At 40.6% G+C, this 12109-nt stretch overlaps 2 protein-coding genes across 3 annotated transcripts in view; one reads left to right on the top strand and one right to left on the bottom strand.

Annotated features, from left to right (window-relative positions):
* Window positions 1-3856, bottom strand: part of LOC145394813 (putative N-acetylated-alpha-linked acidic dipeptidase) — a 65250-nt gene extending 61394 nt beyond the window's left edge. The window contains exons 1-3 of the mRNA XM_080268601.1: window positions 3781-3856; window positions 3122-3245; window positions 1034-1190 (exon numbers count right to left, since the gene is read on the bottom strand). Coding sequence (XP_080124727.1) covers window positions 1034-1190; window positions 3122-3245; window positions 3781-3853 — 354 coding nt within the window. The 5' untranslated portion in view covers window positions 3854-3856. The remainder of the gene's footprint in view (window positions 1-1033; window positions 1191-3121; window positions 3246-3780) is intronic.
* On the top strand, window positions 3479-10994 carry LOC145394817 (putative RNA-binding protein EIF1AD). Of its 2 annotated transcripts, none has more exons than XM_080268607.1 (3): window positions 3479-3570; window positions 9050-9183; window positions 10020-10994. In XM_080268607.1, exons 1-3 carry the CDS (start codon window positions 3528-3530, stop codon window positions 10488-10490), a joined length of 648 nt encoding a protein of 215 aa, XP_080124733.1. In that variant the 5' UTR covers window positions 3479-3527; the 3' UTR covers window positions 10491-10994. The 2 variants fall into 2 exon arrangements, with proteins under 2 accessions (XP_080124733.1, XP_080124734.1); XM_080268608.1 differs by lacking the exon at window positions 3479-3570 and adding an exon at window positions 5202-5266.
* Window positions 10995-12109: the final 1115 nt, after the last annotated feature.

Raw genomic sequence — 12109 nt, 5'->3', positions numbered from 1 at the left:
CTGATAGGAAGTTAGTGAGGGCTGTTAAAGTTATGGGGAGCAGAAGTGAGTGCTGCAACACAAGTTATTGATAAGTGACACACTGCTTAAGGAGCAAGTCATGAAAAAGATGACCTATGCACCTAGGTGAAAAGTATGGAAGTTGAAAAACTAAGCTGTAAGGAATGCCTTCTATAGCATGATGAGGAGAGTGGTGGCTGAACAGGGTGACATGGATGAAAGTATTAATGAACAGTACTAAGCCTTCAAGACCCACTTCTAGAGAGTTACTGATTCACTATGTGGATGGACAAGAGGCCCACCAAGGCATAAAGCAGCTTGGGGTGAGATGAGAGTGTAGAAGCTGCAGTTAAGGAGAAAAGAAGGCTTTTCCAGGAATGGAAGAAGGGTGATAACAAAGAGGAATACTTGGCTGCCAAGTGTAGGGCTAGAAGAGAGGTTTACAGGGAAAAGTCTGAGTTGTAGAGACTTTTACTTGATAACCTAAATCAAGTGGAAGGGAAGAATATGATTTTTAAGGTGGCAAATCAGATGAAGAGGGAAAACAGGGATATCATTAGTGAGCAGTGTGTAAAGAATGATGAAGGAAGGGTAATGGTGAACGGTAAGGATATAAAAGACACATGAATGAGGAGTTTGACTGGGACAGGGAAGGTTTGGAGTCAGCAGATCCAGTGTTTGGCCCTAGGCCTTTGATTGACATATCTGCAGTGAAGGAGGCAATAGGCAGGATGCAGATGGGGAGGGCAGTAAGTGTGTCTGGGTTGACTGTTGAAATGTTGAAAGCCTCAGGAGATATAGGAGTGAGGTTAGACAATGACTTGATAAATACAATTATATATGAGTGTGTCCCAGATGATCAGCTGAAGAGTGTAATTGTATATGTGTACAAGGAGAAGGGTGATGCCCTGGAATGAGGAAATTACAGAAGCATAAAACTTTTAGACCAGATAATGAAGGTAATGGAGAGAGTTCTAGAAGGGTTACTGGGTTAAATATAGAGCACTGTTGACAGTGAAGCAAGGCCACTCACTAGATTGGGCTTAGATGTACTTGGGTACGAAAGCAAGACATCATACGGCACCAGGTGAACCTCATCCATGCCCTGTTCTCGCCATGTGTCCGCTATCCACTCTCCCAGGGCATGCTCCTCCAATGTTCCGCCCAGGTGTGGCCCCTGTGTTATCAGCCTGCCATAACAAAGATCCACAGCACAGTGTAAGTATGGTACTGTATATACATAACACAGCATAGAACTAGTGTACTGTGTTGTCATTCATCATCACCATCATCATTACTATCATAATCATTCATTTATAAAGGCCCAAACATACATGCATACATCACCTTGGTCACCTGATGGCAGCAGTAGTTGTTCCCTAGGCAGTCTGGCTGAACAGCCCCACCTGATGGCAGGTCTCCATGCTGCTTGATCTCTAGCAGCCTCTCTATTCAGTTCCTTATCCCTGGAGTTACACTCTATGAGCCTGTCCCAGGTCTTTTTTTTTTTTTGGCCTGCCACTTGCTACCCTACCCTCAATGTTCACAACTCTCACCCTCCACACCCACCTGTCATACTCCATCCTCTCCCCATGCCCAAACTATCTCAGTCTACCCCTTTTCATCACAATTCTTGTATTAATTAGTTTATACATACATACAGGTACTTTAAACAAATGAAATTTTCTCAGAATAATTTACCTCCAAACAATCACACAAGCTATTTTTTTTTTTTTTTTTTAAGTTTCATTTACAACCTCTCTCCATGCAATCACACTCTTATATTTATTAGCTTTATTTGTACATTTTAAACAAATATCAGAATCCTTCAAAATAGTTTACCTTCATACACTCACACTTTTGTATTTATCAGATACTTTTTCCAATACTTTAAACTAATTTTAGAATTTGCCCCCTACATTAATCTTATGCTCTCATTTCCTGCCCTCAGCATAATAAAACTGAAAACCATACACACTCGTGGTTATGCTGGTGCCCAATATTTAGTTAGGTCTCTCATAAACTGAAAACCATTATCTGGTGTTGCATACAATAGTTTTGAGGATTCATTGTAGTGAAGAGGTTAATGGAGACTTTGTGAGACCCTTCAATATGATGGAGTGTTCATACCCCTTCCATCAGGTCTCTCCTAACAAATAAACCTGCCAAACATTAGTCATCATCACCATCAAAATCCAGACCTAATAAAATTGCTAAACTTTAGTCCTCTTCATTATCAATCATCCTGGCCTCTTTTCCCAACTTAGGGTGGGGTGAGCTGCATTAACAAAGAAAAAAACAACTTCAAAACAAAATCAAACTGAAATTAGCTATAAATAAAAAGAACCTTGTCTTACTACTGAAGAACTTAGATGTCTTACTACTGAAGAACTCAGACCCTGCTGCTAGTGGGGACCAGTGAAGCTAAATAATACCATCTGATAATTGCAAGACTATTATAAAAATGAGTTTTCCTCAACATGTTAACCTCTTCAGCCAAAAAGACCGTCTCCTACACACAGGCATACACAGTGGTTGGAACACACTCAGATAAAAGCTGTTCCCCATACTGACATTTCAAGTGTTCTCATTGTCCACATTTAGGGAGAGTATCTACAGCAGGTATCTAAATTAGTAGTGTCATATGGTATTGCATGGATGGGAAAAACAGGGTGTAAAAGAGGATGAAGTGAGACTGGAGCAAAATTATAGTTTATGGTGATGATCTGATGGATATATGGAGTAAAGCTGAATGAAAGGGCCTTCTCAGAAGGGTTGAAGAAGACAGATTATAGTGGCATGCATCAGGAACAAATCAAGAGAGAAGACTGAGATGGTTTGGATATGCTGAGAGGATGGATCCTGAGAGCTGGGAGAGGAGGTGTAGAAGCACAGAGGTTCCTGGCTGTTGATGGAGAGGTACCCTGTTTCTCAGGAGAAAAACCTCATTCCTTACTTAAGCTTTGGGGTCTCTCTCTCTCTCTCTCTCTCTCTCACAAACACATGGAGTAGTACTTAGTAATACATTACAAAGCTCTTCTTACTTCACCAAACTGTATAACTATGCTGTAGATAATGTAGCATCATCATATCCCACGATGATAATTCACTTACAGCTCACCTGAGAAACTGTCTAATGTTTTGTGGTTCAATGGAATTTATAACATAATCTTCAACATTTTCATAAGATAGCCGGCTCTTCAGAGAATGCTCCTTTGGTTCACCATGGTACAGCAACACACCAACTGAAAGATAAAATTACATAATTAACAGTGGCACTGCTAGGTTTACACAAATGTGGTGGGGGAGGGGGGCACTGTCGCAAAATATGCACAGTCTCTTGAGTGTTGCGGGAAAAGCATATGAATCATCATGACGAAAGTAAGGGATACAGTATATCAAAGGGCCTGGTGAGCGATAACACCGGTACATATAGAAGTCTGAGTGTGGCAGGTTCAAGAGGCTTGAATGAAGCTTTGCCATAGGTAATTTAACAATTGGGTGTGGGATTATGATGTGGCACGAAAATGAAAACCCAAGAGGTGTGGTACGAAAATGAAAATTCAAAAAGTAAGAGTAATGGAGGTGGGACTGTGCATGAATGTGTGTGGAGTGAGGACAATTGACAAGATAAGAATAATGCGATTCGTAGGTGCGGAGTAAAGATGTTTGTGGACACCAGAAATGAAGAGAGTGGGCACAGAACAGCAGAGCTACCCGGTAGTAAAAGTGCAACGATACATGATTAACATTATGGTGACTTTATATGCCGTTTCTCACCAATTACGATGATTACAGCTAACCCTCCGGCACAAAGGAGAGGACTGCTCCTGCGACAAAATCCTTGCCACATTGTGCCCACCACTAACACATACAGTACTTGATAACTCGCACCGTCGCACTTATCCGTCTTCCACCCTTCGACTGCCCGACTTTTGACCTTAGAGGCTGCTCCCCTCCCCGCCCCCACCCCGCCTTTTCAAAGTTGGTTTTGTACAGTTTAGACTCAAACACATAGCACGTTTCACACATACAGAAAACAGAATTTTATAAAGATATGATATAACCAAGTCTATTATTTAGAAGTAATTACATCTTGATATTAAGATTACTGATCAGTAGTAGACGTTATTTTACGTCTGGTAATGACAAGTCGATTATTTTCGCTACGTTCATGCAGAGTTGGATATGAACTTAAAGATTCGTAAATGTTGGTAAAATTATATAATGGCACGCTGGGCTGCATAGCTGTTTATATATTTAGTTCTTAAAATAAAGTGCAAGACTTTCGGTGAAGGCCACGAATGCTGATAGCGGAGAGGAGGCGTGGTAGTCCATTCTCAAGTTCATTGATAGCTTTGGCAACGTAGACATACGTGGTCATTTAGATGTTTCTCTGTTATATCTCTATTTGCTGATGGGTGTGTGGAAAGATTCACCACTTACTTTTACCTTTACAACAATAAACATGTCAATTCAATCGATTCACCACCTATTTCTAGGCTGTAGGCTATGCATTTTGTGACCAATGACAATGTAACTATTTGCTAAGGAGGTGTGTTGGCAAGACTCATGTACACATCGTTTTGTTGGCTGAATCATGATGACTTCCGAGTCCCTTTCCGCCTATCCCTCATCGTTCAGCAGTGTAATGTTATCAGAAGGCCAACATTCCAGGCAGTCTAGGAGACACGGGAGGAAAAACTTGAAAATTCGTGTAACTGACAGTTTATGCAATATTTGATACACTTCACTAATTTATCAAACGGCGTATATATCTTAAGATCACTCAACCTTGTGTTTACAAATGCATTACTCGGCAATCGCCCACATTTGCTCATTTACAGTTTTGACCCTTGGGCAGCTGTCAAGCGTCCACACTCGCTCTCCTTGCTGATGTTGGGGGGAGGGGATGGGGGAGATGCATTCACGATAAAGCTTGGCACATGGGCAAAAGTCCATTTGGACTTTTGAGGTTTGGCATGGAACATATCGACCCCCATTCCGTACTATGAAACATTTGCGATGGAAAAAACATGAGTCGATCTCCTCGTCCAATCAGAATGCGAAAATACACACGAGCGAGAAACAATATCATTATTTTGCGGCAAACTGATAGCATACGAGTAACCTTGTGGTAATCACGGTGAAGCTGTTTTGGGTAAATTTTGGTAACTTGAATACATCAACAAACTGGACGTTCACCCGTACACAGGCGGTCAAGTGGAGTCAAAACACGGGGTTCTTTTACAGCCAGACCAACGAGGTAAGGACTGATAATTGCACATTTAATTGAGGTACAAGGAACATGCACCGTTACCCATATCCACAACACGTGTGGGCTTGATATGGCTGTAGACTAAGACCATTATTGTAGGGCTGATGTGATTTTGCAGTAAAGCATGTTTTTTTTAGCCCATTTTAACTGCTGCGGAAAGACTCTAGACTTCACTTATTCCCACTCGCTGCTTAACTCAGCCATATGTGTTACTTTAATCTGGTCAATTTTCGGTAAATCACATCACTCGATTTCGAAAAAAAGTATTCTTTGTGGTCAATTTCAATTATTTGATTGAATTTGAGCCTCATTTTTGTCAGAAATCACTTGTTTTGGAGATAGGCCTTTCCAGGGCTATCTCCAAAACAAGTGAATTCTGAAAAGGAAATGAAGGTAAATTTTTAGAAGTAACCAACATTTTCTGTTATTATTTTTATGGTTTCCAATGCAAATTACTGTGTTTTAATTAGTTTTGACCTTCATTTTGGGGGGAAAATCCCCCTTTTGGAATATTGAGTAAGATTTCTAAAAGTGGGTTTATCTCCCCAAATCAAGATCAAAATTAATTGAAAACACACTAATCTGCATTAAACTAACCTGACCTAACCTAACCTAACCTAGGGCCTGACATAGACAAAGTGCAAATTCCTGCACCAGCCAATATGGCGCGACATTCATCCGCTACTGATAGCCTAACCTAAGCCACTACATGACGACCCCTACAAAATTAGCTCCCCCCCAACTCAAACTAGGCTTAAAAGGTAAGTCTTGGTTAGAATAGTTCAGGGACATAATGTAATGAAAATTGGAAACATTGGTTACTTCTTTAGTTATACCGAAATGAAGGAGGAAAACACTTACACTAAAACCAGAAAATCACATTTCTAACTTAAACTAACCTAACCAAATCCAACTTAACCATACCTTGCCTTACCTTAAATGTTGTCATCAGAGTAGCTCATCCAGGACCCTCACAACACCAGGAAGAGGCCATTGGGAATATTGAATCCTCTGATGACGGCATTTAAGGTAAGGTAAGGTTAGGTTGGGTTGGGTTGGGTTGGGTTAGGTTATATTATATTATGTTAGAAATGTGGTTTTCTGCTTATTTTAGTGTGATTTGAGTGTTTTTTCCTTCATTTTTTTGTTTGAATTCACTTGTTTTGGGAGACAGCCTTGGGTAGGCGTGTCTTCAAGTGATTTCCGACAAAAATGAAGCTCAAATTCATTCAGATCACACTTAAATCTACCAGAAGAAATATTTTTTGTTTCATTTTGAGTGATGTGAACTACCGAAATATTATTACTAAACAAAACGAGCGATAGCCTCATATTCTGTCTGAGTATGCCCACCACAAGAGGAAGCCATCATGCAACTGACTGAAGTATTGTAATGGATATTTGAAATCTGAAGATGTGCAAACGATGTCAGCAATTTGATTGGCCCGCATTTTGACCGACTTTAATCCCACTGACTGTGAGGTCCAAGCATGTGCAGCAGTCATGTGACGTCATGCCCAAGAGCAGCTCATGGCAGGGGGAAAAGAGTTCCATGTAAGTTTAATATTGAGGGGAGATCCAAGGTTTTTAATTACAGGATTTTCATGTTAAATATACATTTCTGAAAACACATCTATAGTGGAATAGATCCAAAATAAAGTTGTCTACAATGTGGTTGTGTCAGATTTCCTGGATCAGATGTGCTTTACCAAAAACTGACCTTTAATCATGTTATAGTTTCAAAAAAAAGTCACTGTACAGAAAGTTCAAATTAACATAATTATTTGGGTGAATGAGAATGAGAGTGTAAGAAAAGGAATCTAAAAGTGAATGTAGGGAAGAGTAAAGTTATGGTCATCACAAGAAATGAAGCCACTGAATGTATAGTGAAACTGGATGAGGAGGAAATGGAAAACATGAATGCATGTAAGTACTTGGGTAGTGTGATGAATAAGGATGGAAGTTTATAGGGTGACATAATTGAAAGGTTACAACAGGGACAGAAGGTTGCTAGTTCTTTGAAAGCAGTGATAAGGAACAGGGAAGTAAGCATGGAAGTAAAAAAGTCGCTGCATGACAGTACAATATTGTGATACTAACCCTAATGTATGGATGTGAAGTTTGGACCTTGTTGAAGGACACAAGTCAAGAGTGAGAGCAGTGGAAATGAGTTGTTGGTATTTGACAGAAGCATGTGGAGAGGGAGACTGACAAATGAGGAAGTGAAGGAGCGTTGTAGTGTGGATGTGAATGTGATAGAATGCATTGGGAGAAGTACACTGAGGTGGTTTGGCCATGTAGAGAGGATGGAGATTGAGAGACTAATGAGGAGAGTGTATGCAAGTGAAGGGGAGAGGGAGGGGGAGGTCAAGGATGAGATGGGGGGATGGAGTGAAGAGTTATATGAGAGAGGGGGATGTGAGCTGGGAGCAAGGCAATGAAATGGCATTAGACAGGGCAACATGAGTTGGTTTGTCTGTGCCCACCCCTTATGGGATTGAGGCATATGGCAATTGATAGATAATGTAGTTCACACATGTACATTGGTATGAATTAAACTAATTAGCCTATTTGGGCAGTTTAATTTAGTTAATTTCTACTTTCTAGCAGCTGGAATTTGGGGATTTCCTTTTACCATTTATCTCACCTTCAAATTATTTTTTCTCAGAAAATACAGTTTGCTAGCATATGAGTATTGGCTAATAGTACTGCAGTTAGTATGATGTTGAGACACTAGCCAGCAAATAAAGGTGTGTACAGCAGCCACAGCAAGAGGGAGGGGGGGGAAGGAGGAGAGGACGGGGAGATGGAGCAAACCAAGCAATTCTGTTATACTGTATATGGGTCTTTGTTTTTTGTGGGTCCATTTCATCAAGAGAAACAAACTTTCCTATTTCTTATGGAAGTTAATAATAATGGGAGAGTCAAATTCTCCAGCTTTGTTGTTGATCAGTCCCAGTCTGCCTGGATGGGCAGACCCATTGACCACAGGCATCCCTTGCAAGGTTGTCACGTTTAGTGAGCTGATATTTGACGTCTCCCCACAGTGAGGCGCAGGGAATTAGGAGCTTCATTTCTTTAATGGACACCAAATTTGTGTTTCTACCCAGTTAACAGGGGTGCCAAAGCAGGCACCATTAAAGTTCAGTCTGGTTTGTTAGATGAGGTTGAGTAATGCTTTAATAATGCAGTGAGAAACGGAGTGCTGAGATTGGCTGTATCACAATATTTCAAAGGTGCAGTTCTCAAAAAGGTTTCAAGGGACCCACACCTATGACTAAGGACAGCATGGTTAAAAAAAAAAAAAAGGGGGGGGGGGAATCACTTGCAACAGAAGTGTTAAGAAAGAAAAATTTAGACAACCACTGACATACAGTATAAACAAAGAATACACATTACTTCTGCTAAATGTTGACCCAACTTTTGTTTTCTGTGGAGGTGAACTTCAGTGCAGATGCTTGTGATCTTAGTACAGTACAGTATATTGCACTGTTAAATCTTCTGATCATTCTGCTACATTAGGAAGTATTAACATACCGTACTTAATGGTAGCAACAATACTTGTGATGTGGAGGCGATTTGTTTGTGGCCACCCTTTATGGGGGTGTCTGGCAGTAGATACAGAATATAGATATAGAAAGATAAATACTTATGTCAAAGGTATGTGCAAATATCTCTTCGTAATTTTGCTGTTTACCAAAGCCCTTCATTCCATTCCCTTTGTTTACTTTAGAGTACATGTTTCCATTTACCATCCCATTCCTTTTCCAGTTACAATAAGGAAGATGTCAGTAACCACCAAGAAGAAGCATGTTGAGCGCGAGCTGTACGAGGATTTTACACTCCCAGGAGAGCACCAGACTATCGTTAGAGTTATCCGACCTCGCGGCAACAACCTACATCAGGTACGGTAGGTCTAACGCCAGATGTGATTACCACAACAAAGCCAGAATTAGCCTAACAGATTGGAAATGGACTAAGACTAATTTTGGATTTATCAGTATGGCATATCTGATGTCAGCATTTCACTCTTTTGGTCCCCCCCCCCTTTTTTTTTTTTTTCCTTTCTTGCTGATGGCAGAGGCATTTCTTAAATCTATGAGGGATGTTTTTTCTTTTAACTGGAGGAGTGAGATTAGTCTTCATTTATCCCTTCAGTACAAGAATTCATGACTGCCGCATTTCCAGAGCTACCAAGTACAGGTTTAATAATGCCTCATTGTGGTAATCTAGAGGCACACACTTATTTTCACTGTAATGCCCCTCTCCCTTTCCCACCCTCACTCTTCTGCCTATTTGTACATTTTCTCTCATCCTGTCTCCCTTTCACTTCTCTCTCTTCTTCTCTCCTTTTCCTTTCCTGTTCTCCCATACTCTTCATGTCTTTTCCCATCTCAGTCCCTCCCCACTTCTTTTCGCTTCTCTATTCTACCTTCTTTTCCTCTGGTTCCCTCCCTGTTTCTCTCTCCTTTTCTCCATTCCTCTTCTGTCTCCCTTTTACTCTGTGTCTCTTCTCATTCATTGCCTTGCTTTTAGTACTGTTACATACTGGGATAGGTATCAGGAATACAATATATACAGTATTGTGTTTATCGTCAGCTTCAAAATACTGCAAAACATTGAGGAATTATCACCCTGTAGGTTCCATCAGCATTATCACTAGGAAACATGTATTGATGTAAATTTACCTGTATCTGGTTGTTGTTAATGGAAACTTACCTGTATCTGGTTGTCTTTCCAGGTTGCCACAGCAGATGGTGAGGAATTCTTAGTTTCAATGCCACATAAGTTTCGAAAGCATGTGTGGATAAAGAGAGGGGATTTTGTGGTGACGGAGCCCATACCAGAAGGCAACAAAGTCCGTGCTGAGATTGTCCGCATTCTGTTAAAAGATCACATACGACACCTAATGCAGAATAACATGTGGCCAGAAGCTTTTGCCCAGCAGCTGGAAGAAGAGAAGGGTGCCGTGAATGATAGACTTGAGACAGTGAAGGGAGATGAGAATAGTGACAGTGACTCTGACGGTGATGGATTGTTGATGGAAAACCCAAACAGACAGAGAGTGTGCTATGAGGAGTCAAGTGAAACAGACAGTGCTGAAGAGGATGATGATGATGAGGATGGTTTGTTGACAGAGAACCCTAACAGACAGAGGGTAAGGGTTCAAGACTCAAGTGATAGTGAGGATAGTCCTAAAGAAAATGACTGAGCCCATATTTAACTGTGGCATTACTGTATTACAATACACCTCAAAATAATTTATATTTGTTAAATTTAATACTGTTATTAAACAGTTTCAAGATACCTGTACTGGAATTTGTTTTCCACACAGTACATCCATATAACAGCTACAATATAAATGTCTAGTTGTTAGCTATATCAGACTGAATGTAGTATTAGTAGTACTTTTAGCCTTAGGTTCATCTGAAATGTGAATCTGGTGGGATGGAGGCTTAAGCTGCCCTTCTGCAGTCCACCAAACATCATGTGTAGGAGAGGTAAAGAACCGAGAGAAGCATGTTTTTCTGGGTAGCAGAGCTGCCTAGCTGTGTCAGTGCCACTGCATAAAGGTGTCCCTCTTTGGACTTCAATGAACTGTAAACAAATTCAGTGTTGGTACAGTAGTTGTCATAAGCTTTGAGAAAACACAGTACAGTGATGTACTTAATATTATGTTCTGTACTGCAACTGTGGGTTTTGATCTAGTGATACTAGCATACCACATTTACTATAGCTACGGTACTTAGAATACCATACTTGATGCATAGTACCGTACTGTACAGCAATTTACTTCCTGGGTGATTGAAGTATGAAAATAATGTGGGACTTCCATTCATCTGTCACCCAATACCTTACCGCCTCATCAGATGCACAGAGGCCTGGTGCTAGGCAACTCAGCTCAGACATTTAAGGCAAGAATGACCAGTCAGATACTCCTGAGTGATGTTAAGTGAGCAATAAATCCCAAATACATTTGAGATTTATCCCTATGCCCCAGGCATGCGACACAGTGTTCCTACCCACCCAAGCATTTATAAAAAAAAATGCCCACCTTCAACCGATAATTCATTAGTGAAGGAAGGGTTATTTAGAAAACTAAGATATCCAAGACGAAGCTTCAATTTCCTCTGCAAGCAGTAAGAAATAAATCATCACATTATGCTTCATGTCAATATGGCAATGAGTAAAAGATAATGATTTTTTGTAATAAAATGAAGTCAGCAAGGTGCGATGGCACCTACAGACAAACTGCTGCTATTGTTGCAGCCCAGGCTCATCTGAAAATATATCCAGTGGACTGCAGACTGAAGTTACCCTTTTCCTGCAACCCCCCATCCTCACTTACAGGATAGGAAGGAAGTTTATATGTGTGTATAAATGGGCAACAGAATCACCAAGTTTCATACATCAGTGCCAACATGTGAAGGAATCCCTTGCCAGCACCATAAATCCACAAGTACAGTAAAGCAAGGGATCGTCACCAAGTGCTCAGTCATGTGTCACTATGTACCCATGCCTAACTGTGAGGGCTATACTACGTATGTATTGTGAGAGAAACATGTAATGCCCTTGAGATGGCTGAAACATACTTGGTAATCTCTGGGTGGTATGGGGGGAGGGTTGTAAATGATAACCGAACCACCAGGTGTGTCTCCCTTACAGGAAATTAATCCTGTGGATCATAACATCCCCTAGGATGCTCCTTTCTGTGTCATAACAACCCCTTGGGAGTAGGGGTTAAACTTTTTAGCTCAATGCCAAATTCAATTGGTGTACCTTACTCTTTAGACTAACAGGGGTCTATTTTTGCAGGAAGAACAAGAGAAA

Source organism: Coenobita brevimanus, chromosome 28 (genome assembly GCF_032717465.1).
Source record: "Coenobita brevimanus isolate Jiangsu-jjx chromosome 28, ASM3271746v2, whole genome shotgun sequence".
Classification (NCBI taxonomy): domain Eukaryota; kingdom Metazoa; phylum Arthropoda; class Malacostraca; order Decapoda; family Coenobitidae; genus Coenobita; species Coenobita brevimanus.
This window is presented reverse-complemented; position numbering and strand designations above follow the sequence as displayed.